The sequence below is a fragment of the Micropterus dolomieu genome, linkage group LG03 (assembly GCF_021292245.1).
Source record: "Micropterus dolomieu isolate WLL.071019.BEF.003 ecotype Adirondacks linkage group LG03, ASM2129224v1, whole genome shotgun sequence".
Classification (NCBI taxonomy): Eukaryota; Metazoa; Chordata; class Actinopteri; order Centrarchiformes; family Centrarchidae; genus Micropterus; species Micropterus dolomieu.
Window position 1 is genome coordinate 31753583 of NC_060152.1, and position 26120 is coordinate 31779702.

The 26120-nt window shown below is 39.7% G+C and overlaps 1 protein-coding gene across 5 annotated transcripts in view; it reads right to left on the reverse strand.

The window, feature by feature from the left end:
• Positions 1-26120, reverse strand: part of cdk14 (cyclin-dependent kinase 14) — a 206269-nt gene that overhangs the window by 115375 nt on the left and 64774 nt on the right. For 2 of the 5 annotated variants that reach the window (XM_046045391.1, XM_046045392.1), the window contains exons 3-7: positions 19013-19258; positions 12616-12710; positions 11926-12005; positions 8387-8481; positions 5359-5421 (exon numbers count right to left, since the gene is read on the reverse strand). In XM_046045391.1, coding sequence (XP_045901347.1) covers positions 5359-5421; positions 8387-8481; positions 11926-12005; positions 12616-12710; positions 19013-19258 — 579 coding nt within the window. Of the gene's footprint in view, positions 1-5358; positions 5422-8386; positions 8482-11925; positions 12006-12615; positions 12711-19012; positions 19259-20277; positions 20529-20738; positions 20765-21067; positions 21120-26120 lie in introns of those variants that run through there. The other 3 variants (XM_046045396.1, XM_046045393.1, XM_046045395.1) reach the window with 3 other exon arrangements.

A 26120-nucleotide genomic window follows, 5' to 3' on the forward strand; every position in this document is an offset into this window, starting at 1 on the left:
AACACACCCAAAATCATGCTTCTCTTTAATCCTTTACAGTATTTCTGGAAACCACTGTTAAGACAAAAAACCCTATAAACTGAAACAGCCAAACTGCTCAGCAGACTTGATATATCCTCTATGGGGCTTCTTCCTGTGAGACTTTCATTGTGGCAAAAAAAAGCGTTGTTAGAAGTGCTGCATGAGTGCAGCACTTTTAACAACGCTTTCCCATTTACTGAGAGCAGGCGCAAGCTCAAGCTGTATGCACGACTTAACTCATAAAGTCAGGAATTTCTGAGTTAACCAGCAAGATGTTGCACTCCAGCCACCAAACTGTTAAATAGCAGTGGTAACCTCATATTCCATTATAGCCTGATTTACAAGCTGGGATTTTTCACCTCAACCTCCAGGTCTAAAAAGTGAAGCCAATCTGGAAGTGCCCTTACCCTGCATTGACCCTACTTCTCACTTCATTTATAACCTCAGTAAACACTTTCCTAACGAATTTATGGTCTCATTCGCTAGTTTCAAATCTTCTTCAATACAGCATTATGTTCATTTTGTAAATTATGGGAAAGCTTCAGGGTGTGGCTACCTTGTGATTCACAAGTGGCCTGTCAAACAGGAGGCGAATCGTATGCACCGCACCGTGTCCCTTTAACCAGCCAAGAACTTGGTTTTGAGTGCTGTTGGTGTTTAAGAACTTTTGATCCTTTCATAGTGTGTTTTCAGTTCATGAAAGTTAATTGTAACATTTTGGTCACCTAAACTCAAACTCAAAGTCAAACTCGAGACTTCAGAACGGTAGTCCACAGACGACTGGGTGATGTCACTGTGGCTGCATCCACTTCTTCTATACAATCTATCGAATTAACCCATAATGAATAACTGTTACGGCACAAAAAGTTAAAACTATCCAGATTTCACTAAAAGAATGCTAAGACTGCAGAAAGGTCGGTAGAAAATAAATATAAATGTAAGAAAATAGTGAGTTTTTTTCTATTTAATTAATCTTTTCACAACCCCTCAAGTGTATCATGAAACTCTACTTCTAACACAGAGACTGACAACCACCTGAATGCAAACACCTGGTAAATGTAACTTAGTTGTGTCAAAGTACAACAGTAAAGATAATGTTTTCAAAACCTTGGAAGTGTCCTGGACCTTCAGGACAATGTCATTTAATTTGGAACAAATTTTAAGAAGTCATAAAAAGTGCTGATTAATAAGTTAATTTGCTCCTGCATAGTCAGCACACCGTCGGGACTTAGTTGTGTCAAAGTACAGTAGAGTACAGTAGTATTGAATAGCTACATTTAGCCAAAAAAGCTAAAAGGTCTGTCAAGGTTGTTACTTGGGAAAACAGAGGCATTGTCCACTGCTAGCATAACCAAGAGAATAACTTTGTCAATGCAAAAAAGGTCATCTAAACATAAAAAAAAAAATCATATACTGTTGGTAATGTATGCATGACTATCCTAATAATAAGATTAACTTCCATTTAAACAAGTTAATCAACATCTAGTGATAAATTCAACATAAGTAACACAATTCTAACTCATAATAACTGTCTCAGAACTACGTCTTTATTATCCTTGCAATTAGTACCAAGTGACATAGTTCTTTAAAATAAAGAGTCGTGACAACATAGTCTTATAAAGCGAAAATTTCTTTAGAAAAGGTTTTTTGTCTGATGTTGAACTTGGCTGTTTTTGCTACATCAGCATGTCAGATGCTTGCTGTGCTGACCTGTCCATTATATTGACACGGCGCTGTTGACTAATGGGCTATCAGTAGCTTCACCTGTAATGTAATTATAAGAGCAAATGCTAGCTGTTATTTGGCTTGTAGACATGGTTCGTGGGTGTCACTTTCCAGCTGATCTATGGAGATGTCATTGAGACTCAGCTCTTCAGCTGTCTGCATATAATCCAATAAGAAGAGCACTTCAGCAGCAGTCTGGATGTGAGGTCATACTCACTTGTGTTCAATTACTGCAGCGCTGATAACAAACTGCAGTCAAGTACATGGGGTGGGAAAAGTTAATGGTGCTCCACAACAAGACAGTTTCCAATAGATTTTACCCTGGATCATCTAGTTCAAGCAGAAACTTCAGTACATTTTTAATTTTAAACTGCAGAAACAAACCCAGGGAAAGCCACACACACAGCTCTCTGCTTCTTGACCAATAATGACATTAGCAATGAGCGTCAGAGTGTGTGTGTCTAAATGTTAATTTGATCTAGCACCAGTGGAGGCACTAATAGCTTTTATGTTGCTGATTAGTAAATAGGAGGATGGTTGAGTGACTGCAGTTCCTCACAGTCAGTCATAAAACACACTAATGACAGACATTAACCCCTGTTATGGTGCTTATGTTTGGGTGGAAAATTGAATGGTCGCTGGCTATACATCACTGACACACCCCTAAGCAGTCTTTCAGCGTGACACTTGGTCATGTCCTGGAGCTGGAGCCTAGTTTACCACAAACTGGAAGCAGGGGGAAACAGCTTGCCTGGCTTTGTCCAAAACTCAAAACCCTCCAAAGCTCCTGATAGAATTAATAAAAAAAAGCTATATGTAGCTTTTTTTTTATTAATTCGTACTGTAATTTGTAGTTTTGGGGAAGTTATGTCTTGGAACTATTACTCGAGTAATTTATCCATGTAGCCAGCACTTCTGTACAGTGTCTACTGCTATAGGGTAGGTTGCATGTTTCAGTTTTGATCTACAGACACATTAGTACCAAACCTGGCTACCTCACTCTGACGACAAGACTGTGGGCTGTTTGTCAAGAAATAGCATTAAACTCCATTTAAAACCACAAATTGTCATTTTTACATTTATGTTTGTGTATGGATTAGGCAAACAAGATGCATTGTGTTTTTTAGCCAGCTCTAAAGGCACTGGAAGCCTTTCTATCCTCTGTTTTTCTACTTTGGACAGAGCCAGCTACCTGTTTCTCCGTGCTTCCAATTAGGCTGAACAAATACAGAGAGAAAAAATATGAAAGATCACACACTGATTGCAAATATTCACGTATAGCATTTCTGATGATATATTTAGCTAAACAAATAAATCTTCTTATTGTGAAAATTACACTGTGTTAAACAGAGGTGAATTTTGATCCAGAGCGTAAAAGTTTACAAACGGCCAAATGCTATGACAAAGTCAACAGACAAAAAGATTAGTTGATTCATGCATGACGTTTTACAGTGTGCACACCAGTGGTCTACAACATGTCGCAGAGGGGGCGTGCCGGTGGCCAGGGCGTTTAGGGTGCTTTCCATTGGACTCACAATGTCCCCAGTTTTGATGGTCACATTTGGTGCTATAGTGAGTATTTACAGCAGCAAAGGGGTCTGCTACAAATAAACTACAGTGTGTGTTCATGGTAAAGAAGAATCATGTCACCCAGTGCAACAGAGTGGTTCACTGAGACTGAGCAATAAGATATATCAGACTGTGGATACAGATATACTGTCAGTAAATCAATTGGTATCAACTGGAATATAAAACATCACCACACAAGTAATATTTAAGCTTCACTATACCCATTACGAAACAATCCCAAAAGAATAGAGATGCCATTCTCACTGTGGTGGATTATTACGACCATTGTATTCACGTGGGTATTTCCAGTGCAGCCTGCTCAGGAACGAAGCCACAAGCCCTATCACTGGATTAGAAATCACAACTCAGGCGTCTTAACAATAAGTAACAAAGCCAGCGGGAGCCAAGAAACACCTCGCTCTGCTCTCTCGGAATAATCCTAAATTATTCATGTGAATCTCAACGAGGCTGCTGTCAGCAGGAAAAACACATATTACTTATGTAAATCCACAGTGGCAAAAGGTATGCGCTGTTGCATAACAGATGTAGCCTGAACTGTCAACCCAGCACCCCCACCAACACCAACACCTCATGGCCTCATTCGCTCCATCATCATTTCTTTCTACCTGTTCATTTATGTTACCAACACCCGCTCACAAACAGGCAAAGCATCACTGAGTGTTCGTGTCATGTTACATAGGAGAGGAGCGGTCCATCATACCATCGACCACAGTCTCACAAAGGTTTGTGTCGCAATAATGTCAGAACCAGTCATTAAGCTAGCATCAGGAGGTTGATGTAATGCAGCTAAATAGATTTACTGAGAGATGAATGAGAGTTCAATCTTCATGTAGCCAGACCTCAACTATTAGCATAAGAGCTGTCCCATAATGCTCTTTAATGTATTCATGCGCTGTCTGCTTTGACTAACCTAAAAAGGTCTTTTGATTCATATTCAAAATAACCAGGCTGTTGCTTTGGTGTGACATAATGCTCTGGTCATTTTTGTAACAGTTTAACCTTAAAACCAGACCCCATGTTTGTATAGGAGGCACAGACTGCAAGTCCCTGTAACATTATACTGATATGATATGAGACAAAAACTACTCAAATCACTGTTGAGGAGCTACAACAGAACTGTTGTTACTGTATGACATGATGCATTAAAACTAATGTTTTAAAGTCTCAAAATGGCAAAGATGAAAGATATCATCACTTACTTTTTATATACTGATGTAAGAAATGTCATACAATAATGTTCCGTATGTTAAGCTCCCTGGAAAGTCACAAAACTCTACCAGATATGTTCTAAGTCCAGTTTGAACGTTGTAGGAATATTTTATAAAAATAATAAGTGAAGTTATGGTCTGGATTGCGTGTGTGTGTGTGTGTGTGTGTGTGTGTGTTTCAGCACTTGTTGATACCATTTTACAACTGGATAGTGCTTTCATTTTTCATCCAGTCTTGCTGAATAATAGCAGGTCCTGCTGTTGTCCTGCTGAATAATAAATAGTATTTATATGGATGATCCAATCAATCCACCCCCGGTTATCTATGCTGCTTGTGAAATATTACAAGCAGCACAGTGGGAGGGGAAGCAGTGAGTGCAAGGCCAGTGATTGGAGGTAATAATAAAGTGTTTGAGAAGAAGGTGCATTAGGTGTCAAAATACAACGCTCTGTTCGACTGTGACCGATATTTGTTGCATCACCTCTCCACTATTGCTATCTAAAAAGAGAGAATGCTCCAATATAAAACAGAAAAGATGCATAATTAATAACTTATGGAATGCTGTTGCTAGCTTGCTAGCCAAGCTAGCTCCCACAATTCATGCTTCCAATATTACCTACCTGACTGCACCTTAACTCACAAATGCCATTATGACTTTGATTGGTTTGCTGCTCTGGTTTGTTGTAAGCAGTGTGTGTCTTCATGAACTGATAAATACCACCTGTGTTGCAGATAGCCAATGAGTGAATGAGTGAAAGTGACCCAAACAGAAGTCTTTTTTGTTTGTGACCAGCATAATTATACATACTGTACCTTCACATTGTCTGGATGGAGACCCCCAGGGTGTTTGTCCATGTACTGACACAGGTCTGTGTGCTGTAAAATAAAAGTAAAAGAGCACAATTTTAACATGGTAACATGGGAAAGTAAAAACTTGTGACAAGTTATGGATAAGCCTGCTGATCTGAGAACAGGATGGCATGTTGGCTGGATGTTAATTCTATTCATTCTGAGGCAGAATAATTCTCCATCTCTAAATGTTAGTGGAAATTAATGAATATTTCCAAACACAAAAATTAAACACTTTGTGGACAGATGTTTCCATGTACTTTTGGCCACATAGGTCAGTCATGTCAAGTAATCTGAGAAATCAGCTTTATGTTAAAGCACTGTTTACCATCTGAGATGCCAGGTGATTTGTTTGAAAGCTCAGCTGGTGTCTTGTCTATCAGAAAGCCACCATCGAGTGACTCACACGCATGCAGCGTTACGCTGGCATGCCCTTCACTTCAGTGTTTTGTTAGCAGATAGATTATTTGTCCCCTTTCCCTGTTTGTATTCCACCCTCTCCCTGTCAATCATCATTAGCTTTGAAAGGAGCGCAATGAACTGATTTTTCTGGTTGAGAAGCCCTCTGTAAATAATCAACACAGCGGCTACAAGCTAAGGGATCAACATGAAACCAGCAGTTCAACACATCTGCACAACTTGGAATTTACCATTTTATTCAAATAAATAACCAGTAGTAAATTCAGCAAGCAATTCCTTATATTCAAAGGAACGTGTTGCATCACAATTGAAAGATTTATTAAGTCAAAGACATGAATATTATTATTAGTAGGGGTAACCGATCTCGCTGTTTAAACTCCAAAGCCAAATTGATCTCTGCTCTCATTCTTTATTCAAACACGACCTTCTGAGCTCCACTCGTATCTCACCAAATATCCTTCAAAAGCTGAACCTCTGACATGTGTTACAGCTGCCAAAAGGGGGCATCGCACTGTTATCAGTCTCATTAAATGCCGAAGTGATGGAAAGCTGAGTAAGCTTGTTCTGGTCGAGGGATTTGGCCTCGCTCAGCATTTCAAGCTCAAAGATGGACCTGAATATCAATGTGACCATCAAAAATGGTTGTCAGTTGGTACATATGCAGAGGGTTAACAGAGGCTTTGGGCTGTTCTGAACCTTGTAGTTTCAGTATCCATTTCTGTCCAGAAAGCTGAGGTAAAAACTTTTTCTAGTAATACAATATTTGCGGAAGCTGAGCTGAACAGTATTTCTGATATTAACTTGTAAAGATGTCCACATCAAGTGTTTCTTATTGGTTTGATATTCAGTCCACTCTCTTCATCTCAAGAGAAAAAGAGTAGTACACATGCAGTTTTCACACCAGCAGCAGGGGGTTGTAACATTTGCAAAATGTTGTACCACTCTTTCATGCTGCTTTTCGCCTGCTAGAACACTGCGGACCAATTTCTAGTGTTTTCACACAAAGTACAGAAGCAAATGGATGCAGAGATTGCACTGTCACCTAAATGTTTCTGTCGGGATGGATTGAAGCTTCAGCTTCCTGCTTGCTTGCCATGATCTTGGCAATTATAGGAGGTGGGAGACTCTTGACAGATATGTCACGGTGACAAGAATCACATGACTGGTGGAGATCTTAGACTGTTAGTTTTGAGTTTACTTATCTAACATTATAAGTATCGTGGTGGCAGCGTTGGTGGTTGCCACAAGAGTTCGAGTGATACTGAATCCGGCTTTTGTGTTGACATCAATTAAAATAAATATAATAAATATAAATCATGCGTCAATTCCCAACAGTTTCAAATACCTTTTCAAATCTTAGTAGTTTTTATTTAAATGTTTATGTACAACTAAATTATTTTCCCTCACAAAAACAATATGTGGCTGAGTAAAGACAGTGCTGCAGAGAGCACATTAACCAGACAACAACTATAAGACACATGTCGGCCGTTATTGAAGTTGCTCACAGAATTGACATTAATTAGCAACAGTTGATACAAGTAATGTTTGCCATTTCAACTTGCGAAAGGGACGCGCAGCAGCGCTCACTAAAAATGAGAAGCTCCAAACATTATCTGAATATTTTCTATGTAGCTCGGGCTACGGGAAACCAAACCTAATTAAACAGTCTTACATTTTAATAAAGGGCCCCTAAATTGGATTATTCAAGAATAATGATGTGTACTGGGTGCGATATTTCAGTGCGGTTTGGTGGACAAACTGTGTGTAATAAAGACACTGTTTCTAACTTCATTTATGGTTACCTATCAGCCAACATACATATATGCTGATAAGCTTTAGTTGCCACTTGGTGAACAGAGTAGGTGACATACCAGGAATAAAATGGACTAAACTAAAGAGAGGATCAAACAAATTGAGCTTAAAATATCCGATACTGACCATTTTAGATATACCTTGATGTTTCAAATGTACCTTGATTAGCCTCAGTACTGACCTTGCAGACCCGACGGAGGGCATCTCTATTCTCAGTACATTTCACTTGTTACTGTCTGTAAACTGTGGTAAATGAGATTTTCTAGTAGGAAGGTTTTTTTTTATAGGCCATAAATACATCAGTAGAATGTCCTTTGCTGTCATTTGTGTCCACAATATTTGACAGGACAGTTGTGGAAACATACTAAAACAGTGACCTTCCAATAAAATGGCCGCCTGGCTTCCTGTTCTGGGCACAGACAGACCAGCCTCTGGTGCTTCTGGCTGCCATCCTACGGCACAGCGAGCAAAGAGTGGAAAAAGCCCAGGCTGCTTTAACACTCCTCAAGTGCCAATCAAAATATCCACAGCTCATGTTTCTGAGGGTAGAGTATTAAAAACTGAAACTCAGTCAGCGAGGTCAAATCAATCAAACTAAAGACACACAGACGAGCGCTGACCTCTGTGCCCTTTAAAACTGTGGTTTCTTTTCCTTTTGAACAAACACTAAAAACAGATCCTCAGCCTATTTTCAGACCTCTACAGTTCGCCTGTACAGCCACCAAGTGGGTGATCTCAGTGTGGCAGTGTGCAGACTAACCACATATTCGAAGACCAGAGTCAGGGTTTCCTTGGTGTGGATGATGTCATGGAGGAGCACGATGTTGGCATGCTTCAGGCCTTTCAGAAGAGATGCTGCAGCGACAGAACAGAAGGAGAGTTAATGTGAAGCACATATTGAGATACCAGAGGAACTGTTATTATATATGCCTGCGTTAGCGGCCTCATTGGAATGCAACCCTATAGCCATCAATAAGCCTCACTGCAAGCATACAAGGGATCAAGAAAAGATTAAAACAACAAAAAAAACCTACAGGATGGATTTACTGCATTAAGTTCTCACACTCATCCGGCAACACATTGATGATGTAATAGACCTTGTTAATAAATACAGCAGTGAGATGATGTGTTGGGGAGATTCGGTTAAATTGCCCATTAATTTACTGGCAAAGCTTACTGAGTCTTCTTACTGAGGATGTCGGGTGTGATCAGCACATTCTGGGACAGACTTGTTAAGACTTTCACATGTGATTCTCTCCATCTGAGTCAAACCTTGAGTACAATCTGGGAGGATTGTGCAAGTAATAGAAAAAAAGATATAAAAAGGCGATGGACTGTGCAGTCAGCAAAGGCTTACAGAATTTGCAAGGGTCTCTTTTGCTTGGGAAAATTCTACACCTCTAAAAACCTGTTGCAGACACCGTACCGAGAAGGTGGTCGGGAAAGCTGCACTGAATTTTTCAAAAATTTAAATCCTGCTTCTTACAAAGAATACTTCACCGTTTTATAATACCAAACACAGAGGAAATTTATAGCAAGTTGTGGTTGGTTGATTATTAAACTTAATCCTCAAATTGGCCTTATAGAGCTGTCAAATCAGGTCTGAAGTCAGGACTGATTTGACACTTGACTTAGTTGGGGCTTGACCCCCCCTAACAACGTGATTTGACTTCAGACTTGAAAGTACAATGGTTTGTGTTTCTTAACTTTTGACTTCGTAAAACAATAATACTTTTTTTAAAAACAAAGAAAAAGCCTCTAGGCAGTCCTTGCAAACCTTGGATAGGCGTGTGTATTGGAAGGGTTTGGCCTGGAAAAACTGTCTTGAAAGGAAAATGTCCAAATACAATTACACATTTTGATAGTCAGCTTTCAGACAGGAGAGTCAATCCTGGTTAATTTAAGAACAATGTTCAGAGAGAAAAGTGAGTTTACAAAATTGTCTGCTTTTCTATTGAGTCAGGCTCAGATATAAGCTTTTCAAATGATTTAGTCTAAATTCTGGTTATTTTAATGGTCAGAAATCAGACCTGTAAGACTTTCATTTTGCTTGTGATGACTTGGACGCAGATTTGCTCAGAGACATGAGACCGTACTTGAGATGGTAATACTCTGTGGTCATTTACATCAGAGTGGCATGGATTTTTGCTTTATTAGAAATGATGTATCTTCTTTTTATATAACTTTTTATCCTGAATTTCTATATAAGTATACTTAAAATTATAATATTTAATATCTCAGCCCCAGTTGATTATTGGTGGTAATGACAAGTGTGTTTTAATAATACATGGTCCCAGAGTTTGGTTTGAATTGAACACATGTATCAACCACTGAGAGCAGCTACTCTGTACGAAATGAAACAGAAGAAAGCACTTATGTGCCGCTTTACAACCCAGCCAAACAAACCAGGCTGGAATTATCCATCACGTTCCGTTTAAAGAAGACAAAAGACAAATGTCAAAAACACAAAATTACTAAACTCATGATTAAACCTTCAATTCTGAACATTGTCCACTAAATGTGTGCATGCTCCGGCTTTGTCTTCTACATCATGCTCAGTAGATGCACGCATTGTTTTCTGAGAATCCCTTGTGTATGGGTGTGCAATTTCAGTCAGACTCTGCCAATAACGATGAGAACCAGCATATAGAAAGGTAATTACAGAATGTAAATAGGTTGAATGGTAATTACTGGAAAAATGTGGGGGTATAATGCACTGAAAAGTGTAAGGATTATAACTTTAATGACTCCAGCTTCAAGATTCTAAATCCTGTCTAGAAAAATGAACATATTTTCATCGATAGAAGATGTCCACATACTTTTGTTGAGGTTTTACTGTGGCCTAAGTGAATGTTTTGGAATGTCATGTCACTTCTTTAATGAACATCTCTATTTCAGCATCACCATGCTGACTCGTCAGAAGTATCCCACCAGTCTTTGTCCACAGCTATTATATTCAGCTCTCTGAAGCGACTACACTTGAACTAGACAGGAACAAATCATTTCAGAAGAAAGTTTTCTGAAGTGTGATTATACTTTAGCAACAAACTGTGAAGCTTTCTACGGTAATCACAGAGACGCATTTGCAGGCAAACAAACAGCTGACAGAAAAACTCATCTGGCCACAGTCAAGCAAAACAGGGAATTGTTCCATTAGGACTGAATGTCAGAGCGGCATAATAAGTGCAGTTTTTATTGTGAGGCATAAATGGGATTTTCAGACTGTTGCCAATGTGATTAAATTAGCAAACACAAAGTTATTTTCCAAGGGCACAGGGGGGCTTTGACGGACAGATCCACAGAGAGCCTGCGAGTGATGGAGCCTCATGAATACATTCATCCTGTGTGAGTACCTAAAGATTGTTAAAAAAAGACAACAGATAAGGCAGGACTCATCTCAGTAAGCAGGAGGTTAGTGCTACAGTCAGATACCTCAAAGATCCTGTCAACGTTTGAAGATCCACCACCCTCCCTTCATACACCCACCCCACCTCTAGTAATGGGCATAAGTGTGTGCAATTTTAATAAGCAAGGACACACACACACACCTCTCTCTTACTCTGGATATATTACTTTATTCAGCAGCAGTCTGTAATGCTGCTCACATATCGGCGCTGGGAGCTTCCTGCTCAGTAATAGCTGAATTAGTTCAATGTCAAAGTGCCTTTCTGATCTGCTCACAGGGAGAGTTTGGATTCTGTGTGTGTGTTTCAAGTTTTTATATCTGGGTGGGAACTTTAACCTGAATGCACACCAATCATGTAACCATGTGGTTACATGTAGGTGTGATGGTTGAGGTTAGGGTAAGGGGCTAGGGAATGCATTATGTCAATGAGATGTCCCCACAGGGATGGAGGAACCATTGTGTGTGTGTGTGTGTGTGTGTGCGTGTGTGCGTATATAGAGCCCAGGAAGGCTCTCACTTCATCAGGCCTGGATCATTCGCAGATCAAACAGACAGACTCATTTTCTCATCTAAATTCAAATGGCAGTCGTGCGTGTGGAGGTGTTTCAGTAAAGTGAAGAGCTTCATGTGCTTCACACACACAACTGACGGGACGAACCAGGCCACGGCATGCTCTGTGCTGCTGTCAAACATTTTAAAGGGCAGCTGATCAATCCTGGGATGTCCAGCCATGGTGATGGCAGCTTGTGCAGCAGCTGCTTCAAACTTCACTACTTGGGGGGGGTAGTTTTTTCAATTAACTAATTGTCATGAGATGTTTTCTCCAGTCTGTTTGTTTGTCTTCCAGTAACATTTAAGCAGAGTAACAGTCTCTGCACCCATGAACCTCTTACCTTCTCTTATGGCTGTGAAGGGCGTTCCTTCCTCCTCTTGCAGACGAATCACCTTCAGAGCCACCAGCTTCCCATTCACCCTGGCAACAACACAGATGAGTGGTTATTTTTTGTGACATGAAAAAGGAATCTATTAGAATCAGTGAAGCCAGACGACAGCGAATATTGTTAAGTCAATGAAATGTAATTTAGCAGCGGTGGAGTAAGACCCGTGTACAAGGCCACGGGATTACAACTGAATGAAGCTCACCAATCAAAGCTGTTGTAGTGAAGAGCTATGCAAAATAACACCGTTACTGAGAAGATTAGAGTCTGTGGAGTTTCACACATTTACGGTGTGTGAACTTTTCATTTTCGAGAATTTAATTTGCAAAATCTGGAAGGAAAGCACCAGGCCATAAAAACATAATTATTGAATCAATCAATAAAAACATCCATCCTGTAGTGATTGGAATAAAAGAGAACACATTGCATGTCTGGGATTTGCAGCTCTACAGAGAGGAGAAAAGATTATTTACATAAAACTACACCCTGTAACGGTTATTGCTGTTCCATTTAATTAATTCATTCACTTAGAGCACTGCTCCAGTATAATTAAATGTAATATTCACTGCCTGCATGAGTGGCTCTTATGAACTCTGAAGAAGAGTGACTGGATTAGGTGTGACGGGACATGCACGCATTACTTACTTGCTCTTTCCTTTGTAAACTGTAGCATATGAACCCTCTCCCAGTTTCTCCAGCTTTTCATAGGAATCTGCTTTTCCAAACTTGGGGCTTGTAGGCTACGGAAAAAAGAAATAGATATGAAAAGGAAATATAAAAGGATGAATTCAGTAACCCAGAAAAGGAAGCTCTCGGATGATTTCACAGAATGCATTACAAGTCTAAGAGAGATATTGAAATCTGGAGGCTCCCCACTGCATCATCGGGGAGGTGTAATGTCAGTGAAGAGGAGGAGAGAGACTTTCACAGCCTCCATGTAAGAACTCTGAAGACTACCTTTTATTTAATCGTCAGCTCATAACTTTCAGGCACTTTTCATTGTCAACAGTTCACAGTGAAAGAGGTAATGACTACAGCTTGGAGGGAAATGAGGCCCAGAACGGTTCATCTCCAGTTGCTATGAAAAGGGGAAACTAGCTCAACTCTAAAACTTCCACTTCCTATATACTGGTAAGGGACTGCACTGATGTGGCCCGCATTCTTGACAAATTCAAACCTGCGTATCGTCAGGAATAAAACTGCAAACATAAACATTTCTATTTGTTTATGTCAGTGTTTTATTTAAGAAAATTATGCCTGATCACATACTACTGCTTTCAAAACAGCAACCTATATAAACTGACCTTTTAACTCCTTTCTGCTCGTAATGAGAAGGTAACACTATTGTAACTTTGGTGACAAACCAATCTTTGCTAATTTTAAAATGCTAACGTCCTATTATTATTTTTATGTAATGTACTACTTGTACATTTTACTTTCCATATGCCTTTCTTAAATAGGTTTTCACAACCAATTGTAATTTTCTGTTACCTTACGTTCATGTCAGGAATATAAAGGAGTTCATAATATGGAGAAAGTAAGTTAATCGCTTTTTACACTTTTGTGGCAGCAAGCGAACCTCGCTGGGGACCTTAGGCCCTCTGAAGTTCCTATGAGTTCTAGAGATGGAGCCTTTGAGTCTCAGCACCTTGTAATTGATTGACAGCTGAAAGTAACTCCTCCATGTCCTTGCATGCATTGCGCTGAACAATGAACAACAACAACCACAAAACTTGTGTTTTTTTAGCATGAATATTGATTTCCCCCCCCCTGCATATTTGATATTTATCTGGAAAAAAAAATCCCAGGCTCTCATGTGCATATGGAAGCTTCAACAAGCTCTGCTCCCAAAATCACAACACCGAATGTCTAAAGCATGGTGCAGCCTTTGCTTTATCTGCACTGTCCTCTCTGCTTTATCTTCCCTCTGTTGGTATTTCACCATCCTCTGCAGCTCTAATAAACCCAGCATTTCTGAAGGCTTCTCTAAACAAATTAGACATCCTCCTGGGATCAAGCAGGAAGTGTAACTTTATCTCTACTATCTAACTGAGTTGGACAGTAAGATATTCTCCTCCTGGCCGGCAGAGGAACCTCTCATAGAGACTCATGTTGCGTCTCTCTCGGTGATGCTGAGATTGGAATAAAAAGAGATTCCTTTCTCATGCATTTTTCATTCAAGTATTTTTTTTTCCGTCTAGAGCATTCTGCACCAATAATTTCACACCTGCCACTCTTTATATGAATGACTGATTGATTGAATAAAAAAAAAAAAATCCAAAATGAGGCAAAAGAACTCTGTTTTTTGGATAAAATAACAAAATCTCACACCTGACAGGCTATAAAGGCCACCGTACACACATAGACATTAGTGATCAGCTGGTAGCTAAGCAACTGATGAATAAGCCACTGATGGTGATCCATGAATGAAGCAGCTGATGCCAATCAGCTAATGCCAGCACGACTTTCAGTGTTCTGCCTGAACATTTTATCAAATGCACATTGGGATAATAATCTTTTATCCCAATGTGCATTTTATATAACAGTACGTACAAAAATATGTAACCAGAATACAATAAATTCTGGCATAAGACAAAGACTAGGACAATAAGCAGGTGAAAATCAGCATGATACATTCACACTGTACATTTGACTTTTAATTAATTTGTCAAAACATTGACATAGAAATGGATGTCAAAAACAGGCCACCATATCAAACGTTTACACAATGTGTGATTAAAAAAACATGGTATTTTTGGCTTGGTATGGGCTACGCAAATCCTAATCCATTAGTGATCCACACTATCAGCATGTGTCAGCGATTTTTAAGGTCATTTTGCTTCTACTGTATTTCAGTGGCAGTACAGGCCATGGTAGATGACCAAAGAGTCCACGATCCCACTTTCAATCCGAGAGGTTATGTGTGAAATATAAGAGAGTTGCGTTGGTCGGGCTGCCTCAACTAAAAGACCATGAAAAGGGACAATTTACACGTTTTCATAATCATGGCTGAAGCAGTTCATTAGTGCCTCGCAGCGATGCTGGCAGGCAATCAGTCAAGCCTCATATCACACTTATTACATCTTATTTGTGTGCACATTCATTAAGCATTTCGCATTTGGAGCTAAATTAAAAAAGGAACCACATATGTGTAAAACCTGAAAATCTCATTTGCATGATTAAGAAAATCATGTTGTTTGTAAACAGCCTTCATTTAACTGTGTGAACGAATAAAAGCTGGAACATTTGTTTCAAATGGAGAAAAGAAAATGAGTTTGGCTGCCAAAACAAAACACCTGAGAAATATAGAGGTAGTTAGTGCTTTGACGGTGATTTGAAAAGCCATAGCCATGTTAAAGCCGAGCAAGTGCCTACCACGGCTGATATTTCTCAGGTTTAATGTTGAATCTATCAAGAATTAATCATCTCATACTGATATTTCATGGCATGTGATATTCCTAATCCTCAAAATTAAAAGTGTTTGGCGATTGTCTTGATTTTTTTTATTGGCTGGAGTACTACTGGACATGTCACTTTTCAAAATCCCATCTTGCCCCGCTCATTTCTCCAATACCCACTCACTAACATGTCATCTTACTGTCCAGCTGTCATAATCCAGATAAAAGAAGTGCTGAAAGGCCGCCTTCTGTTACTGTGAGCTCACAGCCATAAGCTTACAGGGCAGCCTTTAGGCCGTATCAAACTAGTCTAATGCGGTCTTAAAAAAGATCCACAAAAATAAAGACTGACTAATTTTTTGGAAAGGAAAAAATTACCACTTCTACCCCCATCCTATCTCAGAATGACTGTATCACCCGCATGTTTATCAACTCAACAGAGGTGACTGCCCACCAAATACTACCTTCAGCACCATTGCCTGTGGTCTTTCTCCTGCTTTGGTCACGTATTACAGCCAGGCACTGTGACTTCCAGGAATTTTGCTGTCACACTGAGTGACATTTGTATCATTGTGTCTGTATGAATAGGCTACCTAAAGTAACATCTTGATTCCACCTGGCAGGGCTTTATGATGTTGCATCTGTGACGCGATTTGTTCCGTCTGTACCGCATAAACCCACCAGGAGCATTTCAGAAGCAAGCAGCTTTTGCCTGCCCAATTGTGTTGATATTTTTCCTTGATTTTTGTCCTTCTATCCTGGGTATGTAGGCTGTCTAGTTAAATGGCATCTTTTTTGTCTATTTTAGTTGTGTTTATTGTTGATATATGTTTGGGAGTCTACGGTGCCATTTCTGTGTCTGACTTCCTGCTAGGTTCAAACTGCTCTGTGTAGCATATTCTCCGCGGAGCAGAGCAGAAAGCTAATCACAAGCATCGTTTAGAAAGGTCGCAATCACAGCCAGAACACGACGTAGCCGTGCCCGGTGGAATCAAGCCATTAGACTTGTGCTTACTGATAGTATCTGAAGAATACCAGCACGCTACTCCCCATAAAACCTAATGTTGCTTTAATATTACTGTTTTGGACAGAGCCAGGCTAGCCAATCTTCAGGCTAAGTTAGGATAACCAGCTCTAAGCTCCAGCTCCATGAGACTGATAACATTTTCATGTCAGAAAAATAAAGCAAATAGGCATATTTAAAAAGAAAAAGTGGACTATTCCTTTAAAGTCATCATCAGGCAACCTGATTTGCACGTCTCAGGCGAGGCACAGTATGTTTCATTTCTGTTACCTACTCTACTCTGTCCAACACAACGCATAGTCAACAGTATCTAAAGTCTGCCAACATTAACTAGCATTAACCACCATAAGCTTCTGGTCATTCCACACTAGGGATGGCCGATACGAAACTTTTTCAATTCAATATAACGCCAATGCTTTTTGTTACAATTTTAATAATACAGAAAATTTCTTAAATGGGTATGAGATTTTTCAGAATAATGGTCCTTTAGGCATATCACATGACACATTAATAACGTTGATTGAATGATTAAATAATAATAAAATTAAATAATTTATTATAAATATTAGGGGTGTGACGAGATCTCGCGTCTCAAGATCTGACATACAAATGTATAACTGATAAGACAGACTCTGCCCAGTTGACCAGACAGCTGTGACGAGTAAGGAGTGGTAACGCAGCTGGTAGTTGCAGCTTGCGCAGCTTGTTTGGGACTGTGAGTTGCTGAAGTGGCTATGTGGTGAGATTTCTGCCTGATCAAAAGTGTTTCCTTTATTTTCGGTTTCACATGCAGTCCCAAACTGCGTCGGTCAAACGTCTGAACGTTACTACCAGCGAATAAATAACGTAATGCACAGCAGAGTAAAGGGCAGGTAGACTTCTTATTAAATGATGACGTTAGACTGGTAATGTTCTACCTTTTCTCTGGACATGAGAACACAGATAGCCTATGTGGGAGAGATTTTAAATGTGCAGAAAAGTTTTGAACATGAAATCTGCTGAAACACAGGAGCTATTAACGGAGTTCATAACTACATTAAAATTTAATAATTTATCATTGAGGTGACTAAATCATGACTCAGCAGGGGTGATATAACATGATAAAAGTTGATCTACAGGAGAAACAGATCTGAAAGCAGCACAGAATGACTGAGAGCTGCACTGCATTTCATTCTGTTATAGTTGTGTTTTTTATTTATATAATGAAAAAGAATCACCATACACTGGTGCAGAAAAAATCATCATAATGCAGGAAATAAAGTGTTTAATGCTCAAAATTTTCATATAACTCAGCATAAAATTTTTATTTTTTTTAAATAGTGTTAAAATCCCATCTCGTCTCGTGGGTTAAGTGTCTTGTCACGCCACTAATAAACATTGATAAAATAAAATACCTATAGCATAAAACATTTGCACATTTGAACTTTCTTAAAGATTTCTTCATCTTCTCAAACAGGCCATGAATTTTCCAGAGTAAGTTAAGCTGATGATACACAGAGCAACTTTTAGAGCAACCGTGCAGGGCAACGTTGCCGTCAATGGCAGTGAGTAAAGATTACTACCGTAATCCCCTTCCCCCACCACTCCGCTACCCGCCCCGCACCACCGCTATCCGTTCAAAACACAGTCAGACTTGCTACTAGCAAGATGCCCAGCAACATTGCTCAAAAAGTTGCCCCTTGTATCATCAGCTTTAAAGTATGTGACACTTTCTTGTCAGAAATAGCGCATCTTGTTGTATTTTTATCTACAGGTGAAAAATAGCGACACCCCTCTAAATTTCCTTTCTGTCTTTCTTTCATAAGTTTAATGCAGAAGTGTGCGGCTGCTTGACGCTGCTTTTCGTTTTGTTTTCTCAATGCTTCATCTTTATGTATGTGATTCAGATGTTTTTGTTTGATACTATGTTTGTTGACAATTTGAAATGAAGATTTTTTTTTAATGGCTGCACAGTTCTCATGTCACATAGGTTTCCACAGTCATGTGACACAGGCCAGCTAAATAAGTCAGAGCTGTTTATTGGCACAAATATTATACAAAAGCACATTTGGAAGTGATGCAGCCACCCACGTTTTGCATTTATATGATTTTATTTCTTATGAAGTACATTTTTCCGTTGTAAAAGAAAGGTTTTGTTATTTTGTCTTTCAAAAGTTACACAGACCCACGTCGAATTTACCCAGATGATTTAGGTCTTCAAAAGATAGTTAAGGATTAGACGGATTTGTCTACTTGATGAACCTAGATGTCTGTGTGGAATATGGGCAATAATAGATCTAAGCCACGATCAAAGCAGTGCAGTCTGGCCGTGGTGATGCAAGCACTGGCCAATCAAGAGACAAGAAAGACTCATTGTAGCTACAGAACGTCTAATCACTCTCTAATCACTTTACAAAACTTTGTAACCAGGATATTTCTTGCTACTGCGACACATGACTGCATCATCAGGGGTAGGATTTTGGACGGTGATTGCCAAGTGTACAGTTTCTAAAATGCAATGTGGGTAACATAAATTTAACGATGGAGGATTGTTAGGTGTACTAATATGCTACAATAATATGTAATAAGCAATAAATATACAGGCACACTATGTCACACAGTGTGTAAAAGGTGTACTTACAGAACTGGGGCTGGAGTGTCGCCGCAGTTTGGGCGACTCCTTGCTGGCGGACGAGCTCTTGGCATTGATGCAGGCATTGTTCTCAGAGTGGACCCTCTTCACCTGGCTGGCGGGCTTCTCGAACGGGTCGAAGCCGCTCTGCGTGCGCTGCACTCTCACCTTCTTGTCTTCAGGGATGGTGTCCAGGGGCTTGATGACCGAGTCTGTTCCCTGGCAGCTGCGTGTGGACATCTTTGTGACACATATCTGTCAAAAGGAAGAACAAAAGAATAGAGGAAACAAGTGAGCATTAAAGAAAAAAAAAAAATCCATCTGCGATTACCAGTGTTCAGCCAAAAACTGACTGCGCCCCCGTCTTCCAGATCCCGCCGTTTTTTCATCTCTCTGTCAGCCTGGGTCTCTTCCCTCCCTGTAGAGCCTTGCTGCTACCTCTCTACTAGGATGAGAGCCTTTTTAATCTCCATTTCTCTTTTCTCTGATCAAAACAGCTCCAGCCTCTGTCGGCTGCTGTTGCTGTTCCCATACTGCACATTCACACAATTCCACCTTATCTCTGACACAGATCTACATAGCAATACAATTGTGCAGACATGCTACAGATTGTCTCCTACAAGCCCAGTGGGCACACACACAGCCCGCCACACTCCACATCTATTTTCCAACACAAAGCACATTACCAGCTGCTCCTCCACCATGGACTGTGTAATATTGGACACAAAAGACGCAGGCGGCATAACATGTTTTGCCACGGCTCCCTTCAGATTAAATATTTAGGGCCGGGCTCCCCTGCAGGATGAACTTCTAATTACTCTAATACACAAGGAAGTGTCATCTTGCAGCTCTTTGGCCTGTTCGTTAACATGGGCCAGGTTTCATTGGACACACCAGAGCATTTCCGACTACACAGGCTCCCTTCTCTGTAACGCTAATGTGTAAATTTATTTTAAAAATGATAATATTGATAGAGTTGTTGACAACAATTATAGTCTATAAGCCTGTCCCTCATGGGCTAATAAAACAAATTCCTACAAAGCAGATCCAGAATGCAACACAGGGCTCGACAGTTTTAGACAAATCAATCATTTTAAACTTCCTGACCAAAATAGTGATTTAAATTGATGATTATTTTCTTTAAATTAATCTAGAGGCCCGTATTTGGTTTAAGGTTTAAAACTCTAAATGGGAAATCTGTTCACTAGCCACCTGCCACTACAGATTTACACTCGACAGCTGAACTACTGGCTAGCTACTTGTCTAAAACTGACCTGAGATTATCACCTAGACCAGTGGTCGGCAATAGGCGGCCCGTGGGCCAAAACTGGCCCGCCAGCAATAATATCCGGCCCATCGACAGATTACTTTGATTGCGGAAAAAAAACATTATAGCGGCTGGTGCTGAAACGACGATCTTAGTCGAGTCTAAGCATCAGTGGTAGGAGCTGCAGGAGTGTCTTTCTGTAAGCTGCTGTGCTGCTTCAGCAGATGCTTCAATAAATTAAGTGTAGAAATGTTTGCGGTTGAAAGCTTTTTGCTGGTCGCACAGAGTTTACAACAGACGACAAAGTTCTTTGCATCTTAGACTGTGACACAATAGAGGGTATGCGTTGATGTCACGCCCCTTCCGGAAGACGCTGGACTGAGTGGCAAATCATCCGTTACCGTAAAACAAGTGATTATTTGCTCAAATTAAAGGCAGTCGGACTCGACAGTGATCCTTACTGCTTACCAAAGAAGCGGTGGTCAGGCTCTTTCCCATTTTAGATGTGTTGTTTGTGTTTTAGCTGATTCAAGCTAACACTGCTGCTCGTCTTTCTGCCACTCAGTTACTCCGTTACACTACTAGGTACTGGGAAAAGTAATATTTTTACTGCCCAACTCTAGTCGTGACAACAAAAGTTACTTACATAATCACTTCCTCTTAAGTGATTGTGCCTACAAAATAAGAGTGCGAGAATGTCTTTGCAGCAGTACTTTATGTTGTGTTTAAGTGAGAGCTTTTACTTTGAAAAGTTCTGAAGGAAATTCAAAAGATTCTCTGGCTTGCTTGACACACACCTAAAAAAGCCTTCAGAAAATGTGCGATCGGATTCCCCTGAATGAGAAAGGCAAGAATGTCCTCTGCCTGGAGATACTGGGGAAATGAAAATTAGCGTCCATAGGATGATGTTGACCAATCGCGGGGGGGGGGGGGGAAGACACTCCTGCATATGCTTAATGTGAACATTTAAAACGACCCCTTCATAATCAAGAGTTAATGGTGAAGATACTGGTATACAGAATGCAAATGTGTTCATGTAATTTAACATTAATTAGCTACAGCTGATTAACTCCATCAGCTAAAGTTGTCATTACAGCCGGTGAAATCAACTCTCGTGCTACCGGCTGTCGAACTTTTTTGCAGCTTTTGTGAGAATTTCCAACTCCAAAAATAATTTACAATAATCAGATAATAAGAATTAACATAATTTTATAATCAGATTAACAGACTGGCATGTTTAAGAGTAAATGACTAAGCTTTTGAGACAAAGATTAAAAAAAAACAACTTAAACTTGTTGAAAATGTTCCAGTTTGGGTTTATCTGGACATCTGAGCACTTAAATAAAACAACAGGAGTAACAGAAGAATGTGTCTAAGAAAATGACCATGTAAAATGGGCCATGAAATACACAAGAAAGAGAAATAAAAATAAATAAGGAGTTTGGTAATGAGGCTGCCAAGCTGCCATAAACATGAGTCCCATGCATGTCATGTCTGTCCTCAGTGACAGCAGTTGGCATCTGGAAGAATACAGAAACTAAAAAAAACAAATACTGTCATTTCGGATTTATCACCACAGTTTGATTTACGGGGGGGATAGGGGGGGTCTGAACCCCCTAATTATGGCTTGGACCCCCCCAAAAGAGGCAAAAACAACAGTTCAGGGGGGTGTTTCTTACCTGTCATTATAAATATTACAAAATATTTCCCTTACTCATGCCTTAAATTCAAGAATCTAGAAATACGATTTCTGACACCCCTAAAATGGACCGTACCATTTCCTAACCTTGACGTTAGTTGAACGTCTTCTCCATCTGCATCAGTCCAGTGCATCACACGCTAATGGAGACGCTGCAAGTTAATGCCAGTAGTGAGCTATCTAGCTGCTTTAATACACTTAACTTTCCTACCTTCAGAGTTTTGTAATTAGCATTTATTTTACTTTAAATGAGCTATCTGATGTTAGCTAGCTGAGAGCCCATCCTGTCATTTCAATACCATTAAATCATTTCATATTTTATGTAACTGTTAGCCAACACTGAAACTGAGGATTAGTTATTACAATAATATACAATCAATACCATCAATATAAAGTTTATCATTTCATTTTAAGTATTTTATGAGTCTTTCTACAATAATCCCTCAATATTTGTTTTCACTGTGGAATTCAGGAGTTTTACCAGGTTAGGTAAATGTTAAAATCTAGGTTTATTATTTCAAATGTATTCAGTTTTATCTATATAGCGCCAATTCATAACAAAAGGCTTCTCATTGCACTTTTCATATAAAGAAGGTCTAGACAGTACTCTGTTTAATATTATTTACAGAGACCAAAAATTCCCAGTTCCCCAACTTTGCATGATAACTGTTTTATTGAACACAGATTACATTTCATTCTCATTCAACATGAGCAGGAGGAAAGGAGATATTTGCTAAAAAAAAGTTGAAACTTAAAAGTTGAAATGATAAGAATTAGGAATTAGATATGATAATGCAGACTGCATTTAATGATAGTGTCTTTGGTTCTGGTTTAACATTGTGTGGGTCTGTTTTGACTACAAACGTTGTCTTGTTGTATGGGGCACCATGAACTGGTTTAATGAATTTGATTCATCATCATCTACAGACTGCACACATTAGTTAAACAAGCAAGGATATTGTAAGCATTGTAAGATTTTAGTTTACTGAAGCCTGCACCTGCGCTGTATAATTCGCACCCTGCCTATCACACTGCATGGCATCAATACTTGATGAGTATAACTTAGAAGGATGTGTTCAACAAGGCTTATGTTCCAGGCACTCCACATCAGAAAATCATCAGAGGCACATGACAGAATGATAAAAGGTCAACAAAGTTTTATAAAACTAGGAACAGAGATTGGCCATTTAGCTGCTTTACTGATGTTTCAAGTACTGATAACCACACAACAGCTGTGAGTACTTTCAGTCCCTAGTTGACATGATACATGGAATGTTACATTTACTCTAGTACTTACTCTTTTGAGTTACATTTTACTTTATACTTCTACCCTACTACATTTCAAAAGGCAGTACTGTTAACTTTACTACATTTATTACGTCATAGATTAATATTTAACATACAATCAGTATCATAAAATAAAAAGATTATGACCCTTTATCATTAATTAAACTGGCCATAAATTTCCAGTATGTAAATAGTTCAAATTAGCTTGGCCAGCTACAACATTAAAATGCTGCATGCATGTTTATTTAATTAGTGATCAGTTACAGTAATGCACTTACTTGTAAGAGATTATTCAATACTATGCTAATGCTACTTTGCTACTATGTAATAATGCTACTTTGAAAAGGATTTGAATTTGTCTTCCATCACTGGACAGCAAATGACAGTCAGGTGTCAGCTGTAAATGATCTACCCTAGCCTTATGGACAGCAGGACATCCTGCTTTAAGTGTGTGCTCATGGGTCAACTGCTATATTACAGCTCTACCTAACTAAACCCATAATATTTTTCCTACTGCTTCTGAATGATTTTTTTCTTTTGTTTTGGTCTTGTGCTGTGAGCTCCTTCTTCATTAACAGCCTCTGTGCTGACTATTGTGTTTGCAATACGATGCCCCCTGTTAGCTACATTGTTTTGCCCTAGCATTATAAAACACACCTGCGCTTTGTTACAGTTACCCTCATTGAGCGTGCAAACCGGCAACTCCCCAACAAATTCCCTGTTTCCATTAATTAACTATTCTATTTACATTCATCAGGATTGATCTTAAATTGCTACAAGTCTCAGTATCTACTACATGGACACACAGCATATGAGCTGGCACAGTATTTTGTACAAATAGTCATAGTTCCCAGAGGATAAATCTTAGTGACATTAGAGATCCTTTGACTTTTCTTTTGTGGTTTTGAGTAAAATACCTAAAATGTGTCATTATAATAATCCTATGCAGCAATAGCAATCATTTGTGCTGCAATTACTATTAGCATTATTTTCATTGTGTTCTCTTGACTTCTGCAGCTGTAGCTCCCCGGTGAGGAGCAAATGCTGTTTTCCCTCACATCAAAAAGAAATTAAGTCAGGACAAGGTTAATGAATGTGACAGAGCAGTATAATATTATACCTAAACCAGGAAGATTCTACTGTGCTGGAAGGATGGGTATATGTGGTGAAACACTTTACTAAGACTACATCTTCATTCAAATAAACTACCTAAACAGATTTGATAAGAGATATGAAAGGATTCAGATTGGATAAGCAGACCCCGACCAGCACCAGCACCAACAAGCAACTTGAAAGGGATGTGGGATCGATAGAGAAATAGCCAGATGGATAGATAAAAGTAGAACCAGAATGATTTAAAAGTAGAAGTATAAAACATTTGTTGCTGTCAGTGGTTGCATTAGAATCACAAGAGAAGGACGGGGGACGTTATCACTTCTGAAGCGGCTGAGATGAAGATCACCTGCGTGGATCCAAAACTCATGCTGTTACGCACTGCTGCACTCTAGCACAGTCTTCAAAAATGAATTTAAACGTGCACACAGTCATTAACTCAAATACATGTATCAAGAGATTTTAAACCTCCAATGAAAAGGCCATGTAGGAAAGTGTACTAGGTTTATGTGCACGAACAAAATGTTTACTAAGTAGAATGACAGCACTTTTATATGATTGAAATGATATTTTCTACTGTCCTTATCCAGAGTGAATGCTCCCTAGAAGTAGAGGACAACTTAGTAATGGTGTCGAGAGGTAGGTGGATAAAGTGCACTATTATGTGAAGTGGCTAGCTGTTGATGGATATTATCAATTTTGGTTTGGAAAAATTACATAAAATTATCACATTGAGAAATTGAATACAGATGGGGTGGAAGATTATTCGGGGGGTCGTGAAAGTGTATTAATTGTGGAAAACAGGGCCCTTGTGTGCCCTTCGTGAGATGATATCAGATGAGTGTAGTATTTGTTTTTTGCTGCAGAGAGGGAATCCTTGTAGTGCAGTATGTGGTTGTCATACATGTCCCTGTGTATAACTAGTTGCAGAGGCCGTCCAGGCGGTGTCCTTTTGCTTTTAGCTGACGTAGAACAGATGTAAGCAGAATGAGTAAAGGACACTCTCTAAAGGAGCATGAGTGTTCGTCCGTCATTATACTGGGAGACCAGATCGTCAGTGTTGGCTGATTTTTCTAAGGTGAGATTGTTAATTTCAATAGAGAGGGCAGGTAGGTCAATGTTCCTGATGTTTCGAAATGAGATGGAGCGAGGTGGATTCGTTTTGGGTAGTGGTAAGTTGACATTACAGAATGTACATGTTTGACAAACGTCCACCTGCATCCAAGTCGACCACTCTAATACTGCATAGTCTTAGCAGATCAAAGCGAGTAGTAACACCACCTAGCTTCCCACCAGAGGGGAACGCCTGGTACCGAGTGTTGAACGGTTCTGTGCGCGCCACTTTAAATTCTAGTTGCTATGCATGCATGGCTGGGAAGCTACGCTCTAGGCAGTTGCCTCTGCCTTACACAGCCTGCGCAGAACGCTCATATGTAGTTTCCAAATTTAAACCTTTCCGACTCTCCAACAACCGGCAGACCCGGTCGGGGCCTGGGACTGCATGCTCACACACGGCTACAAAATCGACACAGCCCTGTTAGAAACTTACGCTAGATGTCCACTTCTCCCAGACATGAGAAATGCTCAGTAGCAAAGATTAAGACTATGAATTAGAATAGATAATTCCAAGTACCCCTACCACTTGGCGGCTGTGGCTCAGGAGGTAGAGCGGGTTGGCCGTTAATCAGAAGGGCGGCGGTTCAATCCCTGGCTCCCCCTGGTTGCGTGCCGAAGTGTCCTTGGGCAAGATA